Source organism: Dendrobates tinctorius, unplaced genomic scaffold (assembly GCF_039654945.1).
Source record: "Dendrobates tinctorius isolate UK_male_01 unplaced genomic scaffold, ASM3965494v1 ptg000192l, whole genome shotgun sequence".
NCBI lineage: Eukaryota > Metazoa > Chordata > Amphibia > Anura > Dendrobatidae > Dendrobates > Dendrobates tinctorius.
In genome coordinates, this window is record NW_027361859.1 from 7,947,731 (window position 1) to 7,973,147 (window position 25,417).

General features: G+C 42.5%; 1 protein-coding gene across 1 annotated transcript; it reads left to right on the top strand.

Moving 5' to 3' along the window:
- Nucleotides 1-6,494: 6,494 nt before the first annotated feature.
- LOC141055960 (uncharacterized) lies at nt 6,495-18,582 on the top strand. The gene is given in 11 exon segments (XM_073552655.1): nt 6,495-6,597; nt 6,727-6,906; nt 6,990-7,113; nt 7,197-7,300; nt 8,826-8,916; nt 14,755-14,861; nt 14,991-15,170; nt 15,253-15,376; nt 15,460-15,557; nt 15,747-15,837; nt 17,363-18,582. Coding segments are annotated over 11 exon segments (2,397 nt in total). The 5' UTR covers nt 6,495-6,519.
- Nucleotides 18,583-25,417: the final 6,835 nt, after the last annotated feature.

A 25,417-nucleotide genomic window follows, 5' to 3' on the forward strand; every position in this document is an offset into this window, starting at 1 on the left:
ATTCTAATCTTGTGCATCATCCCAAGTTTCAGTGATGCCTATGACATCATATCTCTCTTCCTGTGTTAGCATCTTCAATTCTTTGTTTCCCATGCTCTGCGCATTTGTATAGACACATTTTAGTTTGTAGTCTGTTTCTCTTGCTCCTCTATTGTCATTAAGAATTTGTTGTTTTTGTTCTTTATTTCCACTTCTAATAGGAGAGGTTCTCAAAAGAATTAATTAGCTGCATATTTCTTCCTGGCCGTAAATTTCCCATGCTATATTGCTGTAGGTAAAAAAAACTCTCCTGATGAGTGTAGCAAGGCATCTACCAAATTTGCGTTTTTCCGTTTTCATAAGATGCAACCCATCTCTAGCAAGGAGTTCATCATACAGGTAATTCACTTCATGGTCAGGAAACCCAATACTTCTTACTTTTCCTCTTGGGGTCGGTACAATCACTGATACAATCTTTAGTACTGTATTTCCAATGTTGCTGCTCTTGCATAGTGATAATTCCTTTTGGACACAGTACAGCGATTCTGTCGCTGTCTCCCCGGAGCTTTGCTACGGTTCTATCAGTTTTGTTCACACTCCGCCATTTTCACTCATCATTTCTCCTACCTGATAACCACTCTGTGTCCCGATTTGGTGAAAAAGCTTTCTTTAGTACTGATCGCTAATCTGACAGTGCTGTGCAAAGTGTCAGATCAGCGATCAGACTTTGCATAGTAATGTCCCACGCTGGGACAATGTAAAAAGGTGAAAAAAAAAAAGTATACAAATAATTAAAAAAAAATCCTAAATAAAAAAAAATATTCCCCAATAAAATCATTTCTTTATGTAAATAAAAAAAAAAACAATAAAAGTACACATATTTAGTGACAGATAAAACGTCTCTGCAGCCCCCCTTTTCCCACGGTCTCAGGCGCCATCCTTCAGCGGTCACATGGTACCGCTCATTAGAGTCATGAATATGCGCATATTCATGACTTTAATGAGTGATACCATGTGACCGCTGAAGGAAGGAATAGCTGTCGGAGAGAATCAGGGGTCTTCAGAGACCGCGCCAGGAGGGGGTAAGTATATGCAATATTCACCTGTCCCCGGTCCACCACTGCGCACCGCTCTGTCTGCCGGGTCCTCTGTCAGTGACTTTCAGGCAGAAGGCGCGATGACGTAGTTAGTGCACGCCCTCTTCTGCCTGAACGTCACTGACAGAGGACCCGGCAGACAGAGAGCTGCGCAGCGGTGGCCTGGGGACAGGTGAATATCTCAGGTGCCGGGGCCCTGAGCCAGCAGCGACACCGGCACCTGGCCCCCATAGCGCGCCGGTGTCCCCGCCTGCTCAGGACACCAGCACCTGGCCCCCAGCGACGAGAGGTGAGTATGTCATTTTTTTTATTTGCAGCAGTAGCAGCACATGGGGCCTATTCTATGGAGCATCTTATGGGGGCATAATCTATGGAGCATCTTATGGGGCATAAACTATGGAGCATTTTATGGGCCAGCATATGGAGCATAATCTAAGGAGAATCTTATGGGGCAGCATATGGGGGCATAATCTATGGAGCATCTTATGGGGCTTAGTCTATGGAGCATCTCATGGGGCAGCAAATGGGGGCATAATCTATGAAGCATCTTATGGGGCAGCATATGGGGGCATAATCTACGGAGCATCTTATGGAGCAGCATATGGGGGCATAATCTATGGAGCATCTTATGGGGCAGCATATGGGGGCATAATCTATGGAGCATCTTATGGTGCATAGTCTATGGGGCAGCATATGGGGGCATAATCTATGGAGCATCTCATAGGGCAGCATATGGGGGCATAAACTATGGAGCATTTTATGGGGGCATAATCTATGAAGCATTTTATGGGGCATAATCTATGGAACATCTAATGAGGCCATAACCTTTATGGAGCAGATATGGGGCATATTATTCTATGGAGCATCTTATGGGGCCATTATTATCCTTTGTGCAGCATTATATGGGGTGTGTTTTGTATGGAGCATCTTATGGGGCCCATCATGAACTGTATGGAGCAATATATGGGGCTCCTGATTCAATATGGATATTCAAAAACATTTAACCTACTGATGTCTCAATTAATTTTACTTTTATTTGTATCTATTTTTATTTTTTAAATTTACCAGTAGCTGCTGCATTTTCCACCCTAGGCTTATACGCGAGTCAATAAGTTTTCCCAGTTTTTTGTGGCAAAATTAGAGGGGTCGGCTTATACTTTGTGGCTTATACACGAGTATATACGGTAATTATTGTTTTATATAAGATAAATCGTACTGACCCGAAGAATAAAACTGCTTTATCAAATTTACCACACACGGAACGGTATAAACGCCCCCCAAAAGAAATTCATGAAATGCTGGTTTTTGTTCATTCTGCCTCCCAAAAATCGTAATAAAAAGCGATCAAAAAAGTAATGTGTCTGAAATGGTACCAATAAAAACGTCAATTCGTCCCGCAAAATAAGACCTCACATGACTCTGTGGGCCAAAATATGGAAAAATCATAGCTCTCAAAAACTACAAAAACTATTTTTTGAATTAAAAAGCGTCTTTTAGCATGTGACAGCTGCCAAACATAAAAACCCGCTATGAATAGTAAATCATACCCCCCTTTATCACCCCCTTACTTAGGGAAAAATAATCAAATGTAAAAAAATGTATTTATTTACATTTACCCGTTAGGGTTGGGATTAGGGTTAAGGGTGTGTTGGGGCTAGGGTTGGAGTTAGAATTGGGGGGTTTCCACTGTTCAGGCACATCAGGGGCGTCTGATCTCAATTCCAGACAATTCTACGTTGAAAATGTCAAACGTGCTCCTTCTCTTCCGAGTTCTGCCATGCGCCAAAACAGTGGTTTACCCCCACATATGGGGTATCAGCGTACTCAGGACAAATTGCACAATAACTCTTGGGGTCCAATTTCTTCTGTTACCCATTGGAAAATAAAAAATTGGGGGCGAAATATTTTTGTGGAAAAATTATGATTTTTTATTTTTATGGCTCTATGTTATAAACTTCTGTGAAGCACTTGGGGGTTCAAAGTTCTCACCACACATCTAGATAAGTTCCTTGGGGGGTCTAGTTTCCAAAATGGGGTCACTTGTGGGAAGTGTCCACTGTTTAGGCACATCAGAGGCTCTCCAAACGCAACATGGTGTCCGATCTCAATTCCAGCCAATATTGCGTTGAAAAAGGCAAACGGCGCTCCTTCCCTTCCGTGCTCTGCCATGCCCAGAAACAGTGGTTCCCCCCACATATGAGGAATCAGCGTACTCAGGACAAATTGCACAATAACTTTTGGGGTCCAATCTCTCCTGTTACCCTTGGGAAAATAAAAAAAATTGAACCTGAAATAATTTTTTTGTGTTAATGTTAAATGTTCATTGTTTTTTAAACATTCAAAAAATTTCTGTGAAGCACCTGAAGGGTTAATAAACTTCTTGAATGTGGTTTTGAGCACCTTGAGGGGTGCAGTTTTTAGAATGTTATCACTTTTGGGTGTTTTCTATCATATAGACCCCTCAAAGTGACTTCAAATGTGATGTGGTCCCCCCAAAAAAATGGTGTTGTAAAAATGAGAAATCGCTGGTTAACTTTTAACCCTTATAACTTCCTAACAAAAAAAATTTTGGTTCCAAAATTGCGCTGATGTAAAGTAGACATGTGCGAAATGTTACTTATTAGGTATTTTGTGTGCCATATCTCTGTAATTTAAGGGCATTCAAAGTTGAAAAATTGCACAATTTTCAAAATTTTCGCCAGATTACCGTTTTTTTCACAAATAAACGCAAGTGATATCAAAGAAATTTTACCACTATCACGAAGTACAATATGTCACGAGAAAACATTGTCAGAATCACCGGGATCCATGGAAGCGTTCCAGAGTTATCACCTCATAAAGGGACAGTGGTCAGAATTGTAAAAATTGGCCCGGTCATTAACGTGCAAACCACCCTTGGGGGTTAAGGGGTTAAAGACACTTCCTGGCATTTATTTTCAAATCTTATCATTTAGTCACTTATATTGGTCTTTAATGATGAATCTATATTTTTTTTTAATGATTTTTAATTTTTTGTTATTTTGGGACTTTTTGATCACTTTTTCTTTCATTTTTTTTAGCGAGGCCGTGTTACAATGAGACCTTTATATAGGTGAAAATGTATCTAACTTTATAACTCGAATATAATCCCAAATAATTGGAGATAAATATTCCCTCTCTGACCTTTAAATGTATGAAGAGCTGTACCTCATTATTGCTTTAGGAAGGAGAGGGGTTCTCTGGTGATGAGGAAAGTTCAATCCACCAGTAAGATAAAAAGTAACTTTTAATTAATCCATTAACAATTTGTTTGCAACCAGTATGGGACTCAGTTCAGATGGTACACATAAAGGAAACCAACGGGTTTCAGCGATATGCCTTAATCATGGTATGCATGGTATTTAACCCTAGATATGCCCCCCGATGTATCCTGAAAGATAAGAAAAACGAGTTAGATTATACTCACCTGGGGGTCCGGTCCGATGGGTGTCACGGTCAGGTCCAGCGCCTCCCATCTTCTAGCGATGACGTCCTCCTCCTTACTTCTGCCGCGGCTCTTGTGTAGGCGTACTATATCTGCCCTATTGAGGGCAGAGCAAAGTACTGCAGTGCACAGACGCCGGAAAAGGTCAGAGAGGTCCGGAGCCTGATGATCACGGCCTAATTTCCGGTGTCTGACGACCTCTTCCATATGTGCTGTGCCTGATGTCCTCCACCAGATGTCCGGATCCTATGCTTCCCTGCCCGATGTCCAGAGACTGCTGATCGCTGCCAGTGGTCCGAAGCCTGAAGACTGCGGCCTGATGTCCAGAGCTGATGTCCGGAGCCTGTCGATCGTGGTCAGATGTCCGGAGGCCGATGCCAGTGTGCTGATGCTATATCTGAGATCCGAGTCCTGATGTCCTGCCTGGTGTCCTGATGTCCTGCTTGGTGTCCTGATGTCCTGCTTGGTGTCCTGATGTCCGTGTTCCTGATTTCCAGTCCATGTTCCTTATGTCCGGTCTGTGGTCCTGGTCGTCCTGCCTGTGTTTCGATGTCCGGTCTGTGGTCCTGGTCGTCCTGTGTCCAAATGTCTGGTCCATGGTCCTGGTGGTCCATCCTGTGTTCCAGAGTTGCAGTGATGGCTCTGCCTGGATCTAACCAGCCGATGGCCTGTGTTGCCAAGCCGGAGTTCTTGTTCCTGTCCTGCCTATGTCTCAATGTTCTGCCAATTCCCTGAGGTCAACCCAGTGATGACGTCCTTCTGGGATCGATGTCTGATGTTCTCCTGCTGAGCCTGTGCTGCGCCTGAGGCCTGAGAGAGAGGCCGTCCTAGTATGCCCGTGCCAGATGATCCTGGAATGCATCAACCCGTGATGACTCCAGCCATCGTCTGACGTCTGTCCTGGGTGTGTGTCTGATGTTCTCCTGCTGAGCCAGTGCTATGCCTGAGGCCTGAGAGAGAGGCCGTCCTGATATGCCCGTGCCAGATGACCCTGGACTGCATCAACCCGTGATAACCTCTGCCATCTTCTGAAGTCTGTCTGAGGTCGGTGTCTGATGTTCTCCTGCTGAGCCTGTGCTATGCCTGAGGCCTGAGAGAGTGGCCGCCCTAGTATGCCAGTGCCAGACAACCCTGGACTGCATCAACCCGTGATGTCCTCCTGCCTTCGTCTGTGATCCTGAGACGTGTACCCTTCCCTGATGTGCAGAATTGGGAGCCTGGCATCATTATGTTTCGTGTTTGTACTTTGTTCTTGTTCAAGTAAACTTTATGTCTATACCTGAAGTTGTGCGGTGTCATGTCATTCTGCTACCTCGTCCACATGCTCAGCTGCCACAGACCGCGGTCGCTACTCTTCCCTAGTCCGGGTAGGCCCGGGTCCCCCCTGTGGTCCAGTGGGTCTGCATTCCGTCCCCACCTGGGACGCTCGCCCCACGTCGGCGTGGTCGGTCGACGTGGAGGAACTGGCTCGGCCGCGCACGCGGTCGCTAGTTGTGACAGTATGTGACATAGGTCTTCTAATTCTCTTTTTTTAATGGACCCGTGGTACAATCTACCAACTGAATGTCACATTCTATTAGATAAATCACTCCGGTATTGTTGCCGTTTATGTAGCTGTTGATAGAAAAACTGTTACCCGTCACACAAGAACCAAAGGTGCGCTTGTTACAATCTGCGTGTGCACATGCCTTACAAGAATTATGAACGCACTTAAAAAAAAAAATTGTGATTCTGGAGAAGTAGTAGGTCCTTGAAAAAACGTGGGAGATTTCTTAGCTGTGAATCTAATACTGGATTTTTTAAAAATTTCAGAGAGTTTCTTGTCATTTAAAATGGGTAGATATTTCCGAATAATATATTGCTTTATACCAGCATCAGTGCTGTAGTAATTGTATATTTTATGGGATATATGTTTTACTCAGACTTATCTTCAATTATTCTTTCCATTTAGATTTGTACAATTTTCCTGACCCACCAACGATGGCTATGGACAGAGACAAGATGGCGGAGAGGATATTACACCTCACCTTAAAGATCCTCATCCGGCTTACTGGAGAGGTGAGAGATTCTGATGACGTCACATTACATCATTCTTATCTATGGGAATAACAGATGAACAGAACTGGAGAGGTGAGGACTCTGGAAATGTCTGTAGTGAGATTTATTAAAGTGTCTCTCCATAACCAGGATTACACAGTAGTGAAGAAGACCTCTAGTGAGCGCTGTCAGGCCCCTGTGTCTGAGGGAGGGGGAAGACCCCTGAGCACAATCACAGGGCCTCCACCTCACCCCCTGATGCATGAGGACATCAATGACCAGAAGATCCTAGAACTCACCTACAAGATAATTGAGCTGCTGACTGGAGAGGTGACACTGCTGGGAATGCTGGGACATTATAGAGTAATGCTATGATGGGATCGGGGGGATGACGGTATCAATGTATGTGTCAGGTTTCTATAAGGTGTCAGGATGTTGCCGTCTATGTCTCCATGGAGGAATGGGAGTATTTAGAAGGACACAAAGATCTGTACAAGGACGTCATGATGGAGATTCCCCAGCCCCTCACATCACCAGGTAATAGACAGGACTAAATACTCACGGCCTATAATTATCTGTATGTAAAGAATGAATTCAGTCCCTGTATGTGTTTCCTCCAGATCTATCCAGTAAGAGGACAACAACACCAGAGAGATGTCCCCGTCCTCTTCTTCTCCCACAGGACTGTAAACTAGGAGATGCCAATGTTCCTCAGGATCATCAGGTAGATGGAGAGAAGGTGTCATGAGATCTCCCCTATGATGTGTAGACGGCTGTGAAGGTCTTGTGCTCAGTCTTGTTTTATCCCCCAGTATTGTATGTGTGGCGCCCCTGAGGCTTCAGTCGCCACAGAGGTACTGCACCTTCTCCTAAGGTGTAGTGCCCCACCATCCAGGTAAGGTGGGAACTCCTGACCACGCTCCACTCCTGCACCCCACACACAAGATAGTTCAGCAGGGGCCCATCCATGCTTTAGGCTGGAAAGGTCATAGGTTACCTTTTGTGGTCCCTGGCTTCGTAACACAAGAGGTGCTGGGGAGGCGGGTGGAGTTAGCTATAAAAGAGAGGGAAAGTGTAGGATTTCAGATCAGTCTGGGAGAGACCAGAGAGAGAGCAGGCTGACAGCAGGTCAGCCTGAGAGGAGCTCAAGGCGGAGGAAGACAGTCAGTCAGGAGAGGCTGAGGACTGGTCTTAGTGGAACGAGCTTCTCAGAGAAGAGAGAAGAAAGAGAGAGAGACGTAGACTGGAGACTACAGATTCCATAAGAGAGAGAGAACAGATTGGAACGAAGGAGAAAAGAAGGACGGTGGGAAGCAGGTTGAGAAAGAGAGAGAACCCTTCCAGTCCAGAATGCAAAGGCCGGTGCCCGGTCCCCGAGGTTGACTGTAACTTTAGGTCCGGCAACAGACACCGGAGGAGTAGTGAGCAGCTAACACCTTACTCCCACCATAGACTTGGGGCACAACAGCAAATGAGTAGAGAGCCGGGACGTAGTGAGGAGTCCCCGAAGCAGGCTACAGCTGTCTGTCATACAAGTGAAGACTAGGAACACCTAGAGAGAGGCATTCCAGGGTAACTAAGTACTGGAGTGCTTCGCACCTTAAGGCGCATTGAGGAGTCGTTCAGTGAAGGAACATATTGGCGGAGTGTGGAAGGGAGAACCCTACCTGGCCTGGAGGTTGGCTGGAGCCCTGACTCGGAGAACACAGTACGGAGGCAGGCGTGTGTGTGAACTGCAAACAGTGAGTAAAGCCTTGGAACCTCACACCCTGTGTCCTCCAGTTATTCCCGCACTGCTACACCTGGGTACCAACATGTACCCCATCCTGCGCCTCTCCTCATCCATTGCACCTACACTGCCCTGGGACTACAGCTCCGCCTGTGGGGAGCTATACCATCTCTGCTGCACCACACCATCAGTCCCAGCGGATCTGTATGCAGCGTTGGCCTAACACCATACTTGCCAATACCACGGGTGGCGTCACAAACTATTCTACTACTCATATAAACTCTAACAACATCAGCGCCATTGATATTGGGCGCCTAGGGCCACGGACCGGGTCACCGGTGCTGTGACACATCCCCGCCTGACACCGGCCCGGTACCGAGTAACCCCTCTGCCCTGGGCGAGCGAGGGCGACCCATATGATTTATACTTGTGTAATGAGAATGGTGGAGATGGCAGGATTAGAACTGATTATGGATGTGACTTCTCCATCTGTCTGTGACTTTTACAATGTTTGTTTCAGGGTGAAGATCTGACCCACATTAATACTACAGAGACATATGTGAGGGGTGATGAGTGGTGTAAAGAGGAGATTCCTACATATGACTACCCAGGTGAGTAGCTACTACTAGATACAGAGAAGTGACAGATTCTTCTCATTCACTTTGTGATCTGTCCGCTTTTTTATTGTATATTTTATCTCCTTCAGACAAAATTCACATTAAATATGACTGAATATGTAATTCTGTTTTACATATGTAAAATACAGCTGTAATATGGAAATAAACTTATTTTACATATGAAAATGTTATTTCTTCATCATCTGCTGAAGTCTTTGTAGAATAGTGAATAATGGAACGCCGACATGAACTTGGAGCAGTGTATATAACTTGAATCCAGTCCCTCACACCTGCTGTCTGGTGTTCGATTTGCTGATTTATATTTGATTGGTGTTCGGCCTGCAGCCTCTGCCTCCTGGCATGGCTTGGTGTAGAATTTTTTTGCCTCATGACTGGACTTGGTTTAGCTATTAGCATTGTGACTATGATTTATTTAGTCTTTTTTCCCTCATGGCTTGGTTTAGTCTTTGATGTTTTGGCTTTGCTTAGTTTAGCCTTTTTCTTTCGACCTTGGGTCAGCTTTCAGCTTCTTATGACGTGATGTAGCCTTTGGCCATGTGGCTTGATATAAACCATCTATAATGTGGTTTACATCAAGCTATGGTCTGAAGCCTCCCACGGCATGTCACGCAATGTCCCCAATTTTTCTTCTCAGGACTTCCATATTCTTAGTACTCAGGGCACCCACTCCCAATGTATCTCCGCTCAATCCCATGGCAATTGAGTCTATCCTCCCCCGTATTGCCTGTGTCAGGATCATCTTTTCTCACCTCTTGTCCCGCCTCTACCCTTCCTCTCATCATGTCTATTTGGTTCCACACAAACTCCTCAAATCCGTGATGACATTGATCTACTCTGGAAAATTCTACTGGTGTATAGGACAAATTTTGTTTTGGTGATGATTTTCCATGGGATTTACATATTCTTCCCAGTGCCCGCTCTTTTAAATGTGCCTGATTTCTATCTTCATGTCCCCCACTGTTCTAGCATAATTAAGTTCCAGCTTGAAACCATTATTATTGCCAGATTTGTCAAGGTTGTTGGGGTTCCGTATCCATTCAGGACAATTTCTCTTCATATGCCTGTATTTCAAACACAGAAAACATTGAATGCTTCCTGTCTTTTCCGATGGCGGAGCCGTGGGACGAACAGTTGATTTAGTTTTAGCATGGTGTACACATTCATCTTTCTATCTAATGTGTATGGGCACATTCTCACTTATTTTAATGCACTTCTTATTGTTCAGTAGATTTTGTCTGCTCAATAATCATAGCCGCATCAGTAAGCGATGGTTCCCTTGCTGCACTTGTCTGAATTGTCAAGGTATGAGAATTTTCCACAAACATGTGGATCATGCCTTGTGGAATGCCATTACCTTGATCCTTTGTGACTTTCCTGTACATGGCTGCAAACCGACAGCACAGAGACAAAGGCTCATCATGACTAGCTGGCTTGAACTTTATCAGGATTTCCAGAGTAACGTCCTAGTTTCCTTTGCCAGTTTCATGAGTAAGGAAAGGCATTTGTCCTCATCTTGAAACTGGCCATTCCCGTGTTGCCTTCTCCCTTTGCCTCATACCTCTGCACAAGGTGATAGACAACCACAATTTGAATAACTACATATGATATTCAGGCACCCCACAATATTTATTGCAATGACCCTCAAAGATATCGCACAAAGCAAAAAAGTCTACATTGGGATTGTGTTTCTTGATATACCGTACTTCCAGATTCGTAACAGGAAATTTATCCTTTCCATACTGCTATGGTTAAGAAAAATTCCTCTAGCCTCTCCAGATGATTTGGCAGATTGGAAGTGATGTGATCCATTTCCCACCTACTTCCATATTCCCATTAGTCATCCTGACCCTTAAAGCGGCTGACACATCTGCACTCCATCAATGTTGGAGTGAACTGTAGCGGCCGTTCCACCTGATCCCTGGTGTTAGCTCCAGATCTAGGATCCATGGGAGATGTGGACGCTGCTTCCACCATCTCCTTCTCTGTCGTTACCAGAACACAAACCTATCTAGTGGGCAAGGGTAACATGTTATTCAATTCATACCAGGCCATGACAGATTAGAGATGACCTATTGCATATCTGCAATGGTTTGCGTCTTTGCAGCCAGATCCTCTCTAAGTGTTGTAACTAGAGTTGAGGGAATTTGTTGGGTCCCTGCTTATTCGGCAAGCTATAGCACTTACTAAATACAGTAAGCTGCAGAGGGAACCCGGCTTCCTGGATCACACCAGCTGATCTGCTGTTTGGCTGCCTAGATGCCTCCTTTCCTGCCTGTCAGATCGCTGATCTGATACTATGCATTGTCTCCCTTCCTGGGACAATGTAAAAAAAAAATTAGAAAGTGTAAAAATATTTTTTTAAAAATGTCCAAATAGAAAAATAAATATTTTTCCAATAAATACATTTATTTATGTAAATAAAGAAAAACAATAAAAGCACACATATTTGGTATCCCCGCAACCGTAACGACCCACTCTATAAAACTGTCCCACTTCAGTGAACACCGCAAAAAATTAAATAAAAAACGAGGCAAAAAACAATGCTTTATCATCATACTGCCGATCAAAAAGTGCAATAAAACACGATCAAAAAGACGGATGTAAATAAAAATGGTACCGATGAAAATGTCATCTTTTCCCGCAAGAAACAAGCCCCCATACAGCTCCATCAGCAGAAAAATAAAAAAGTTATAGCTCTCAGAATAAAGCGATGCAAAAATAATTATTTTTTCTATAAAATAGTTTTTATTGTATAAAAGCGCCAAAACATAAAAAAAATAAAAATGAGGTATCACTGTAATCGTACTGACCCAAAGAATAAAGCTGCCTTACCAATTTTACCACACGCAGAACGGTATAAAGAAAAAAACAAAACAAAAAGCAATAAAATCTGAATACAAAGGAATCATAAAAGGTCATGGGCCTGAATATGGTATCAATAAAAATATCAGCTCGTCCCACAAAAAACAAGCCCTCACATGACTCTATTGGCTGAAATATGAAAAAAGTATAGCTCTCAAAATGTGGTGGTGTAAAAACTAGTTTTCACAATAAAAAGAGTCTTTTAGTGTGTGACAGCTGCCAAACATAAAACCCCAATATGAATCTGGTATTGTTGTAATCGCACCAACCAGAAGAATAAAGTCACCTAATCAATTATACCGCACAAGGAACGGCGTATAAAATAGATAAACTCAATTCTTTACATGCTGTTGATTTTTTCATTCTGCCTCCCAAAAATCGCAGTAAGACTCGGCGCACATTTATCCTATGCTCTGCCCTGAGTTTCCATGTAAATCTCTGAAATACGTGATTCAGACAGAACCCCCTGTGGAAAACTCCCTATAATGAGGCAGATGGAGGCACTATGGACGCCATAGGACCTGTGATCCGGCAGTGTCCGTCTTTTTAGGATCGCATAAAAGTGCCGTCGGCCACAGTTTTGTGGAGGAAGAGAGTAGTCAGACAAGCACTCTGTAAAGAAGAGGCAGAAGAGCCATTTAGGTCAGGACAGAGGGGACGCTGAGAAAGAGACTGAATGCTGCCACCACTGGATATTTAAACCCGGCAGGGCGCACTCCTGTGTGTTCCCACCCCTCTGCATGTGTGCTTGAGGGCACATGCAACATAATGGTGATATGACGTCACTGCTGCAGCACACGCGTACCTGCTCATACCTAGGCTTGGTGTCAAGGTGCTTTGAAGTGCCGCATGTCCACAGCAATGTTACAACATCGCTATGAACATCCGGACCTGCAGGCGTCTGCTGCTGCCAAAACAAAGGATGTACTTGATCCCTTGGTCTACATGGTAATTAACAATGACAGCAGATGAATATGAATGATAACCCCAAAACTTTTTCTCCACTCATGGTTAGTGGTTGGGTGAAGCCATTTACTGTGTTTTCTCTTTTTAAATCATAATGACAACCCAAAACATCCAAATGACCCTGATCAAAAGTTTACATATCCCATTTCTTAATGCCATGTATTGCCCCCTCTAATATCATTGACAGCTTGAAGTCTTTTGTGGTAGTTGTGGATGAGGTTCTTTATTTTCTCAGATGGTAAAGCTGCCTTGGCAAAAGCCTTCAGTTCCTGTAACTTCACGTTTGAGATCTAGTCAGTGGCTCAATGATATTGAGGTCAGAAGAATAAGATGGCCACTCCAAAACCTTCACTTTATTTTGCTGTAGCCATTGACAGGTCGACTTGACCTTGTGTTTTGGATTGTTGTCATGTTGGAACGTCCAAGTACGTCCCATGCGCAGCTTCCGGGTTGATGATTGCAAATTTGCCTCCAGTATTTGCTGATAACGTGCTGCATTCATCTTTCCTTCCTTCCACTTTGACCAAGTTTCCTGTGCCTTTGTAGCTCACACATCCCCAAAAAATCAGCAATCCACCTACGTGCTTTACAGTAGGAATGGTGTTCCATTCATCATAGGCCTTGTTGACCTCTCTCCAAATATAACGTTTATGGTTCTGGCCATAAAGTTCAATTTTTGTCTCGTCACTCCAAAGTACCTTGTTCCAGAAGTTTTGAGTCTTGTGTCTGTGCTGTTTTGAGTATGATAGGCAAGATACTTTGTGCCATTTGCGCAGTAATGGCTTTTTTCTGGCGACTCAACCATGCAGCCCATTTTTCTTCAAGAGTCTCCTTATTGTGCATCTTGAAACAGCCACACCACTAGTTTTCAGAGAGTCCAGTATTTCAGCTGATGTTATTTGTGGGTTTTTCATTACATCCCGAACAATTTTCGTGGCAGTTGTGGACAACATTTTTGTTGGTCTACCTGACCATAGTTTTGTTTTCACAGAGCCCCTGATTTTCCATTTGTTAATCACAGTTTGAATGCTGCTGGCTGGCATTATCAATTCCTTGGATATCTTGGAGATGGAAACATTATATTTGGGGGGTGTTTCTCTTCTAAGAGCACAGGACTACTTCACAGCATCAATGGGAGAATCGATGGAGCCATGTACCGTAAAATCCTGAGAGACATCCTCCTTCCCTCCGCCATGACATTAAAAATGGGTCACGGCTGGGTCTTCCAGCAAGACAATGACCCGAAGCATACAGCCAAGGCAACAAAGAAGTGGCTCAAAAAGAAGCACATTAAGGTCATGGAGTGGCATAGCCAGTCTTCAAACCTTAATCCCATAGAAAACTTATGGAGGGAGTTGAAGCTCCGAGTTGACAAGCGACAGCCTCAAAACCTTAATGATTTAGAGATGATCTGCAAAGAGGAGTGGACCAACATTCCTCCTGACAGGTGCGCAAACCTCATCATCAACTACAAAAAATGTCTGACTGCTATGCTTTCCAACAAGGGTTTAGCCACCAAGTATTAAATCTTGTTTCCCAGAGGGATCAAATACTTATTTCTCACTGCAAAATGTAAATAAATTTATATAATTTATACAATGTGATTTTCTGGATTTTATTTTTGATATTCTATCTCTCAATGTTAAAATTAACCTACCCTTAAAATTATAGACTGTTCATGTGTTTGCCAGTGGGCAAATTTACAAAATCAGCAAGGGATCAAATAATTATTTCCCCACTGTATATTTTTTAATGCGCTTCTCTTTACAGGGTATAATGATTAAACTAATTTTTTTAACCTATTTTTTAATTTTTGCTATTATGAAATGTATTTGTAACTCCCATTTAATCCCAAATCATAGTACATAAATATTCTGAGTAAATTGTAGATGTATGAAGAGCTCAACCTGATTATTGGTTTATACCAATATCATAGCTGAAGTGATGGTATATTTTATGTCATATGTGTTTCTTTCCATTTAGGTTTGGAAAATGTTCCTGACCAGTCAAAAATGGATAGAGACAGGGACAAGATGGCAGAGAGGATATTACACCTCACCCTAGAGATCCTCTTCCGGCTTACTGGAGAGGTGAGAGATTCTGATGACGTCACATTACATCATTCTTATCTATTGGAATAACAGATGGACAGAACTGGAGAGGTGAGGACTCTGGAAAGGTCTGTAGTGAGATTTATAAATGTGTCTCTCCATAACCAGGATTACACAGTAGTGAAGAAGACCTCTAGTGAGCGCTGTCAGGACCCTGTGTCTGAGGGATGGGGAAGACCCCTGAGCCCAATCACGGGGCCTCCACCTCACCCCCTGATACATGAGGACATCAATGACCAGAAGATCCTAGAACTCATCTTCAAGATGATTGAGCTGCTGACTGGAGAGGTGACACTGCTGGGAATGCTGGGACATTATACAGTAACGCTATGAAGGGATCGGGGGATGACGGTATCATTGTATGTGTCAGGTTCCTATAAGATGTCAGAATGTCACCATCTATTTCTCCATGGAGGAGTGGGAGTATTTAGAAGGACACAAAGATCTGTACAAGGACGTCATGATGGAGGTTCCCCAGCCCCTCACATCACCAGGTAACAGACAGGACTATATACACACGGCCTATAATTATCTATATGTAAAGAATGAATTCAGTCCCTGTATGTGTTTCCTCCAGTTCTATCCAGTAAGAGGACAACACCAGAGAGATGTCCCCGTCCTCTTCTTCCCCAGGACTGTAAACAAGAAGATCCCAATGTTCCTCAGGATCATCAGGTAGATGGAGAGAAGGTGTCATGAGATCTCCCCTATGATGTGTAGACGGCTGAGAAAGGTCTTGTGCTCAGTCTTGTTTTATCCCCCAGTATTATATGATTTATACTTGTGTAATGAGAACGGTGGAGATGGCAGGATTAGAGCTGATCATAGATGTGACTTCTCCATCTGTCTGTGACTTTGTTTCAGGGTGAAGATCTGCCCCATATTAATACTACAGAGACATATGTGACGGATGATGAGCGGTGTAAAAAGAAGATACCTACAGATAACCGCCCAAGTGAGTAGTAACCATCAAATGCAGAGAAGTCTCAAGTTCTTCTCATTCACTTTGTGGACTGTTGGTTCTTTTTTTTATTGTATATTTTTTCTCTCCTTCAGCGAAAATACACATTAAATATCATTTGAATATGTGATTTTGTTATAGATGGTAACACACGTAAAATACAGCTGCATTTTTGTATGTGAAAGAAGTTTATTTTTTCATCATCTGACGAGGTCTTTGTACAATAGTGAATAATGGAACACCCCCAGAGAAGCTCTGACTTAGCCCCTACTCAGGATTGCACTGAGTATATTGGCCCAATTGGGCCCTGGGATACTAACATTAACTTGGAACAGTCTAGATAACTTGAATCCAGTACCTCACGCCTGCTGTCTGTTGTTTGATTTGCTGCCTTATGTTTGGTTGGTGTTTGGCCTGCAGCATCTGCCTCTTAACATTGCTTGGTATAGTTGGTTTTGCTTCATTGCTTGAATTGGTTTAGCCCAGTGGTTCCTAAACTCCAGTCCTCGCGGACCCCAACAGGTCATGTTTTCAGGATTTCCTTAGTATTTCACAGGTGATGGAAATATCACCAGGCATCAGGAATGCTCTCACATGTGTAACACTATGGAAATCCTGAAAACATGACCCGTTGGGGTCCGCGAGGACTGGAGTTTGGGAACCACTGGTTTAACCTTTAGCATTGTGACTTTGCTTAGTTTGGCCTTTTTTTGGGCCTTGGGTCAGCTTCCGGCTTCTTAGCTTGAATTAGCTTTAACTCTAATGGCATGATTTAGCCTTTGGCCATGTTGATTTGGAATAACCTGCTGCCTCGTGCCTTAGTGTAAACTACTCTTTATATGGTTGTGGACTGCTGCCTCATGATATGACTACCCAATGTCTTATGACATGGTTGTGGCCTGTTTCTTTGTGTCTCGAGATCAGGACTGCTGATCTTGATCCTGATAATCCAACCCAGCCGCTGCCACTGCTTAGCAGCTGTCTCTCACTATACATTGTACAAATGTCTGGGTGGGGTAAAACACAGCTCAACAACTGAGCTCTGGTAGATCAGCATAGAGAAAACTTACTGTCATAACTGCTGCACCTAATAATTGTTGAAATCACCTCATGCTGATGCAGCTGTCAGATTACATAGCAAAAACCTGCTGACAGATTCCCTTTAAAGCCATAGCTTCTTTCTATCTGACCAAACTATCCTTCACTGCTTTGTGTTAGTGCGAATGTCAGGGAAAGTGTGAAACAGACACGCACCATGTAATAGCACTGAAATATAGGTGACTTTATGATTTTCTACTGAGTAACTTACTAGAAAAGGGGTGGTGATAGGCAGATTTGAATTTTTTTAGAATCATGAATAAAATACACAAGTTAAAAACTTCTGTCTATTAAATTGTGATCTGTAGACACTTGACTACATGACTTATGATAACCTTTTATATAGAAACTGTTAAAAAATCAATCTAATGTTATAGTAATATAATTTAACCATAATAAAAAATGAGTTTATGCTTTACAGGTGACTATGCTAGGAGCCAAGAAGGACATCAAATATCTTCAGATTGTAAAGCAAGTGATCAAGGAATCACACATGATACACATGGAAAGCACACCATTATCCCATATGAAAACTCAACACTTCACACCAAAGAGCTATCTTCATCGCAGATTGTGAAACAAAATCAAAGAGTTCATACAGGAATTAGACCATATTCATGTTCAGAATGTGGGAAATGCTTCAAACATAAATACGAACTTGTGAAACATCAGCAAATTCACACAGGGGAGAAGCCATATTCATGTTCAGAATGTGGGAAATGTTTTAGGCAGAAAAAAAATATTGTTAATCATCAAAGAATTCACACAGGAGAGAAACCTTATTCATGCTCAGAATGTAGGAAATGTTTTAGGCAGAAATCCGATTTAAATAGACATCACAGATTTCACACAGGTGAGAAACCATTTACATGTTCACAATGTGGTAAATCTTTTAAAGTGAAGACAGGTTTAGTGGTGCATCAAAAAAGTCACACAGGGGAGAAGCCATTTGCATGCTCAGAATGTGAGAAATGTTTTACCCAGAAATCAAGTCTTGCTATACACCAGAGAGTTCACACTGGAGAGAAGCCATATTCCTGTTCTGAATGTGGGAAATGTTTTGGTCAGAAATCCTGTTTGGTTAGGCATCAGAAAAGTCACACAGGGGAGAAGTCGTATTCATGCTCAGAATGTGGTAAATGTTACAAGTTGAAATCAAATCTCGTTGAACATCAACGAGTTCACACAGGGGAGTATCCTTATTCATGTTCAGAATGTGGGAAATATTTTTCGCATAAATCACATTTTGTTGCACACCAGAGAACTCACACAGGGGAGAAGCCTTTTTCCTGTTCAGAATGTGGGAAATATTTTAACCAGAAATGGAGTCTTGATAAACACCAAAGCACTCACACAGGGGAGAAGCCTTTTTCATGTTCAGAATGTGGAAAACGTTTTGGAGAGAAATCAAATCTTATCGTACATCAGAGATGCCACACAGGGGAGAAGCCTTTTTCATGTTTAGAATGTGGGAAATGCTTTATCCAGCAATCAATTCTTTTAAGACATAAGAGAATTCACACAAGAAAGAAACTATTTTGATGTTCATGATGTGGTAAATTTTTAAAACAGAAGGAAAATGTAGACACACATCAAAAAAAGTCTCACAGGGTAGAAGACATTTTCGTGCTCAGTATGTAGAAAATATTTTACCAAAAAGTTACGTGTTGCTACAGATCTGAGAGAAGCCATGTACTTGTTCTTAATGTGTGAAATTGTTTTCTAAAAAATAATATCTGAATAAATATCAGACAAATTACTTCTTAGACATCAAAGAGCTAATATATAACTAGTTTATATATAATAACCATATCTTAAAGGGCTTGAGCCGCTTTTCTTTCTTTTAGCCAATTCCACATTTATGCTCTTCCACCCAAATTTACGTTTTTGTTTTTTTTTTCGTTTTGGGGGCTTTTGTAATGATCTGGATTGACATCAGAGCTACGTCCTGATAGTTTTAGTCTTTGATAAAAATTAAATTTGCACTGATGAAACAAACCACTGTTCAGAATAGAGTTAACAGAGCCCTTAATCTGGTTGACTGGGACAATGTCCTCAGAAATAAGAATACAGAAAATAAATGGGAAATGTTTAAGAACATCCACTGTAAGCGGTTTATACCTTGTGGGAATAAAAGGACAAGAAATAGGAAAAACCCAATGTGGCTAAACAATGAAGTAAGAGGAGCAATTAACAGTAAAAATAAAGCATTTAAACTACTAATGCAGGATGGCACCGCTGAAGCTCTAAAAAACTATAAAGAGAAAAATTCTTTATCTAAAAAAATAATTAAAGCTGCCAAAATGGAAACAGAGAAGCACATTGCTAAGGAGAGTAAGACTAATCCCAAACTGTTCTTCAACTATATCAATAGTAAAAGAATCAAAAGAGAAAGTGTAGGCCCATTAAAAAATTGTGAGGAAAGTATGGTTGTAGATGATGAGGAAAAAGCTAATATATTAAACACCTTCTTCTCCACGGTATTCACGGTGGAAAATGAAGTGCTAGGTGAAATGCTGAGAGACAAAGAAAACCCTATATTAAGGGTCACCAATCTAAAGCTGGAGTCACACATAGCGACTCACCAGCGATCCCGACAATGATATCAACGTGTCAGGATCGCGGGTGAGTCGCTATGTGATCGCTGGTGAGCGATCGCGCGGCGTCGCTGTGTTCGTTAGTTACCAGCGCGCTGATGCAGGGAGCTTGTAACTAACGTACTCATCGGGTATCTAAGGGACGCACGTCCCTTGGATACCCGATGTGTACGTTAGTTACCAGCAGCACGGTGGCTCAGTGGTTAGCCACTGGGTTCGAATCCCACCAAGGACAACATCTGCAAGGAGTTTGTATGTTCTCCCCGTGTTTGCATGGGTTTCCTCCGGGTACTCCGGTTTCCTCCCACATTCCAAAGACATACTGATAGGGAATTTAGATTGTGAGCCCCATCGGGGACAGTGTTGATAATGTGTGCAAACTGTAAAGCGCTGCGGAATATGTTAGCGCTATATAAAATTAAAGATCATTATTATTTATATAATATTGGCTACTAACACTGTGTCCTTTTTGCCCACCTATTTTGTGGAATACCCTACTCCCTCTCTGTTAACTCTATTCTGAACAGTGGTTTCATCAGGGCAAATTTAATTTTTATCAATTTCTGCATCCTTCTTTGACAGCTTGGTGGTCTGTGTCCAGATTCGCAGCAGTTACAACCCGCTATACACCAGCGCCACTACTCTTTTTATTCATTTTTTTTGGGAAGTTCATTGAGCAGCAGGGTGGTTTTCTGGTGAAGGAAAAAAAATCTCTTTAAATCTTCTGCCTCAGCGAGTGTGAGTGAGCTGAGTGTGACCGGGAGCGTAAGTGTGAACGGTGGTAAATGTGTGACTTGTGATTCAGTGACTTTGGATTCAGGGAGTTTCCAAGGGAGGAATTACTGAATTGCTGTTATATTTTATTAATAGTTTTTATTTGTTTTTACTTATCCTTTCTGTCTGTTGCAATCTCCATTAGGAATGTGCTCCACCATTGCTAATGCCATCCGGAGTACATCTTGCCACACGTATGCAATCCTTGAACAGTTATATACAGACCTTAAATGGCAAAATTTTGAGCGCAATGATATGCGATCTGTGTGGCGGACAAAACCCAGTGTAAAATATCTGCCCTGTAGCTAAATTTTTTTTTTGGCAGCAAAATGGTGTCAAAATATTGTATAAGACACTCCAAAAAAATTCTACAGTACCACAAAAAATGGCAGATTTTTCTGCGCACTCAGATGTCATACCTGGGATGAGCTAACCTGTTTAAAATAGCTGGATTTTCACGCTGTACTATCAAAAGGTTTTGGCTGTAGTCTGCAGTGTCAACAAGCAAATGAAGAAAAAAAAGGGGGATCTGGATTGCTTTGGAATAAAATAATCAGGATCAGGATTAAGATGTAAAATTATTCATAGCCACTGATACCTGGGGCTAGTTATACACGGTCAATATATGTAATAGGCAGCAGCACCGTACAGTAGTGGACCCTCTTGATGTGTGCAATGATATCTATATCCCACATACAGTGCCTGCTCGCCTTGCACTGATATGTACATAGCCACATACACTCCCCTGCCTACCTGGCACTGCAACCTATATACCCCGTAATTGGTCCTTAGAAGGACTCTTGGTTTAGCTGGATTTGTGGATTTTATGATGGTATACCCACACTAACTTATAAACCCGAAATATGTCCCTATCTCAGCAGCAGCTCTCCCTACACTGATTGCAGACGTGACTGTGACGAGCAGGGCGACGGCAGGTCTTATAGACCTTATGACGCTGCGCGGCCAGCCAATGACTGTAATACCACAACAAATATGCCTGTGGCATTACAGTGTGTGGCAGACAATCCCTGCATGTTATTTGGCTCTCTAAAGAGCGCCAAACATGCAGGGCGGGGACCCGAGCGCCCGCCGAATAATCCCGGAAATTCTCGGTGCTCGCCAAGTACTGGGAGTACAGCGATACTCGGGCGAGTAACAAGTAGTGGCGAGCATGTTCGCTCATAACTAGTCATTAGTTCTGCCTAAGGGCACTTGGGCGCAAGAAACGTGTCAGGTTTTTACATCTTTGGTATACATGTTTTTAAAGGGACGGCGCCGTGATCTTAATTTTTGTATTAATAATTATTGATTATATAATCAATTATTTTTAATACAAAATTAAATGTACTACTTTTATGGTTTTTTTATTTATTGACTTATACTTTTGTCACTGGGGGCTGCCATTTTCATTGTTGGGGGTGTGTGTGTCTGGGCATGACACTTGCACACCTCACTTACGGCAGCCATGGGCATAAGAGACTGCAGTCGGACACTGACCGCATCTCTTGCATTGAGGCCACTCCTCCTGCCTCTTAGCTGTGTCCTGGGCTGTCCAGGTCACAGCTGTGGCAGAAGATCGCAGCCATTTTGTTGTAGCCCACAGCGTATGCTGTGGGCTTTATTTTCCCCTGTCATCGCACACACTGCTCAATGTGTGCGATGACAGGAGCTGCTGGGGAGAAGCTGCCGGGAAGTGAGGGTCCAGGTTAAGTGTCTGCAGCGGTGATTGCAGCCTGTAATTAGTATTAAAGTGCAGGCTGCAATCGCTGCTTACTGCCGACCTGTTCAGAGCACAGCAGCAAGATCGTCACACTGCTGTGCCCTGAACAGGGTGCAGCACTTGCTGGGAGAGGAGGGAAGGTAGGTACAAGCTTTTTTTTCCCTAAGCATTGTATAGATGGAGGGCTATGTATGTACTGTATGGCTGGCTGGATAAGGGGGCCATGTATGGCTGGTTGGCTAGGGGGGCCATGTATGGCTGGCTGGTTAGGTTAGGAGGGCAATGTATGGCTGGCTGGCTAGGGGGGGCCATGTATGGCAGGCTGACTGGCAAGGGGGGGCCATGTATGCCAGGCTGGCTAGGAGAGCCATCCATGTATGCCAGCCTGGCTAGGGGGCATGTATGCTGGGCTGGCTAGCTAGGGGGGGCCATGTATGCCATGCTTGCTGGCTGGAGGGTCCATGTATGCTGGGCTGGCTAGGGGGGCCATGTATGCCAAGCTGTGTGTGAGTGTGCTTGTGTATTTTCCTGCGTGTGTGAGCATGCATGTGTGTGTGAGCGTGCATGTGTATTTTCCTTTGTGTGAGCATGCGCGAGTGTGAGCATGCGTGAGTGAGCAAGCGTGTGTATCTGTGTGAGCGAGCGTGCATGTGTTTTCGTGTGTGTGAGCGTGCATGTGTATTTCCCAGTTTATGATACAGCAAGCAGCACCATCTAACAGAATTGTTGCTGCCGGCTGTCCTCGGTGACCGTCTACTTGTCAATATAACTTTGCAGTCGCCAACAAAATGGCTCCGCACAGTGTTCCTAAGTCTCATCCTCTCTTATCCCTTAGCAAACACCCAGAAGGGGAGGAGAGGAGTGACAGCGCATATATGTAATCAGACCCCACCCACATTTACTACAGCGCAGTAATGTGAGCTAGTTGTACACTAGGTCTTGGTGTCAAATTTCAGTAGCTGCGCCCTCTAGTGTTTAAAAGTAGAAATACCAAACCTTTTTAAATTATTTTTCATATTTTACTAAATTATAAACAAATGATAATATTTTAACAAAATTTAAACATTAATTCTTTACATTTTTTCAACTGCTGAAAAAAAAAATTTTGGATGGCACCTTCCTTTTAAAGATAATCCAGTAAATTATTTATATATTTTATTCATTGTTAGATGGATGCGCTGAATTCTTTCCTCAGAAAAACTATACTATATTTCTAATTGGAGATATTTGCTATTATTATTATTATTACTTCACCTATTACATTTTGGAGATGGGAAAACCTCTTTAATAAATTTGGCACATCTTTAAACCATCTGCGCACAACAAATTAAAGTATATCATTGTTATTTTGTTGCAAAATTGAGATAAATAGGTTTGGTTCACTTGGGGTGGTCATATCCAGACATAAACACTGTAAAGGTTCAAATAACCAGCTGTGGCTGAAGTTTTCCAAACTAGGATAAAAATCAAGATTACTGTAAAATTGGATGCACTGCTGGAAAATAAATCTCTTGTTGAAACATTCCTTGAAGGCTCTTCATTAACCACCACACGCAAATGTTGTCACTTTTTGGTGCCTTTTGTTTTTGATGTCTCACTTTTATAGGACACATTTTAGGAGTTGTATGTTTTATATACCTGTGTCCTACATTATTTAAAGGGGCCACTCTATAAAATAGCCAACTTGGCACTTGTTTTCCTAGACTGACCTCCCTAATCTGCTCGTCAAATGTAATTTTTCCTTAATCTAAGCCAACTCAAATTAATGCATCTGAAGACAGCTTTCTCAAAACTGTGGTCCAAAACTTTTGAGTTATGCTTGTAGTCTGCTGTGCATCATGCAAGTGTATCATATAAGTGTGCTGCCATGAATCATAGCAGAATTTAAAATGATGTACAAGGGGCATTCATTAAAGATTTCCCCTGACCCACTTCATAGAATCGTAGAGTTGGAAGGGACCTCCTGGGCCATCTGGTCCAACCCCCTGCTCAAAGCAGGATTCGCTAAATCATCCCAGTCAGATGTTTGTCCAGCCTCTGTTTGAAGACTTTCATTGAAGGAGAACTCACCACTTCTCGTGGCAGCTTGTTCCACTCATTGATCACTCTAACTGTCAAAAAGTTTTTTCTAATATCTAATCTGTCTCCTCCCATTCAGTTTCATCCCATTGCTTCTAGTCTTTCCTTGTGCAAATGAGAATAAAGTTGATCCTTCTACAATGTGACAGCCCTTTAGATATTTGTAGACAGCTATTAAGTCTCCTCTCAGTCTTCTCTTTTGCAAACTAAACAATCCCAAATCCTGCAACCTTTCCTCATAAGACAGGGTTTGCAGACCGTTCACCATTCTGGTCGCTCTTTTCTGAACTTGCTCCAGTTTGTTGATGTCTTTTTTAAAATGTGGTGCCCAAAACTGGACACAATATTCCAGATGAGGTCTGACCAAAGAGGAGTAAAGGGAAATAATGACTTCACGTGACCTAGACTGTATGCTTCTGTTAATACATCCTAGAATTGCATTTGCCTTTTTTGCTGCTGCATCACACTGTTGACTCATATTCAGTATTTTTCACATGTGCTGTTGCTTAGCCCTATTCCTCCCATTCTGTATATGCTTTTTTCATTTTTATTGCCCAGATGTACTACTTTGCATTTTTCCCTGTTAGAAACCATTCTGTTAGTTGCTGCCCACTTCTCCAGTTTATTTATATCTTTTTGAATCCTCTCTCTCTCTTCTCTAGTATTAGCTATCCCTCCTAGCTTTGTGTCATCAGCAAATTTAATCAGTTTACCCTCAATTCCTTCATCTAAATCATTGATAAAGATGTTGAACAATACAGGGCCCAGGACAGAGCCCTGTGGTACCCCTCTTGAGACATTCTTCCAACTGGATGTGCAGCCATTTACGACCACTCTTTGGGTCCGATCACTAAGCCAGTTATGAATCCACCTAACAGTTGCCTTGTCCATGCCATACTTAGTCATTTTTTCAATAAGGATTGTATGAGATACTTTGTCAAATGCTTTGCTGAAGTCAAGATATACTATATCTACAGCATTTCCTTGATCCACCCAATCAGTGATTCTGTCATAGAAAGAAATTAAGTTAGTCTAACATGACTTATTAGTTACAAACCCATGCTGACTCTGTTTAATCACTTCATTCTTATCCAGGTACTGACATACATGTTGTTTAATAATTTGTTCAAAGATCTTTCCTGGTATAGAAGTCAGACTCACCGGCCTATAGTTGCCTGGGTCCACCTTCTTCCCCTTTTTGAAGATAAGAACAACATTTGCTCTTCTCCAGTCTTCTGGGACTTCTCCTGTTCTCCAAGAATTTTCAAAGATTATGGAGAGGGGTTCAAAAATTTCTTCTGCTATC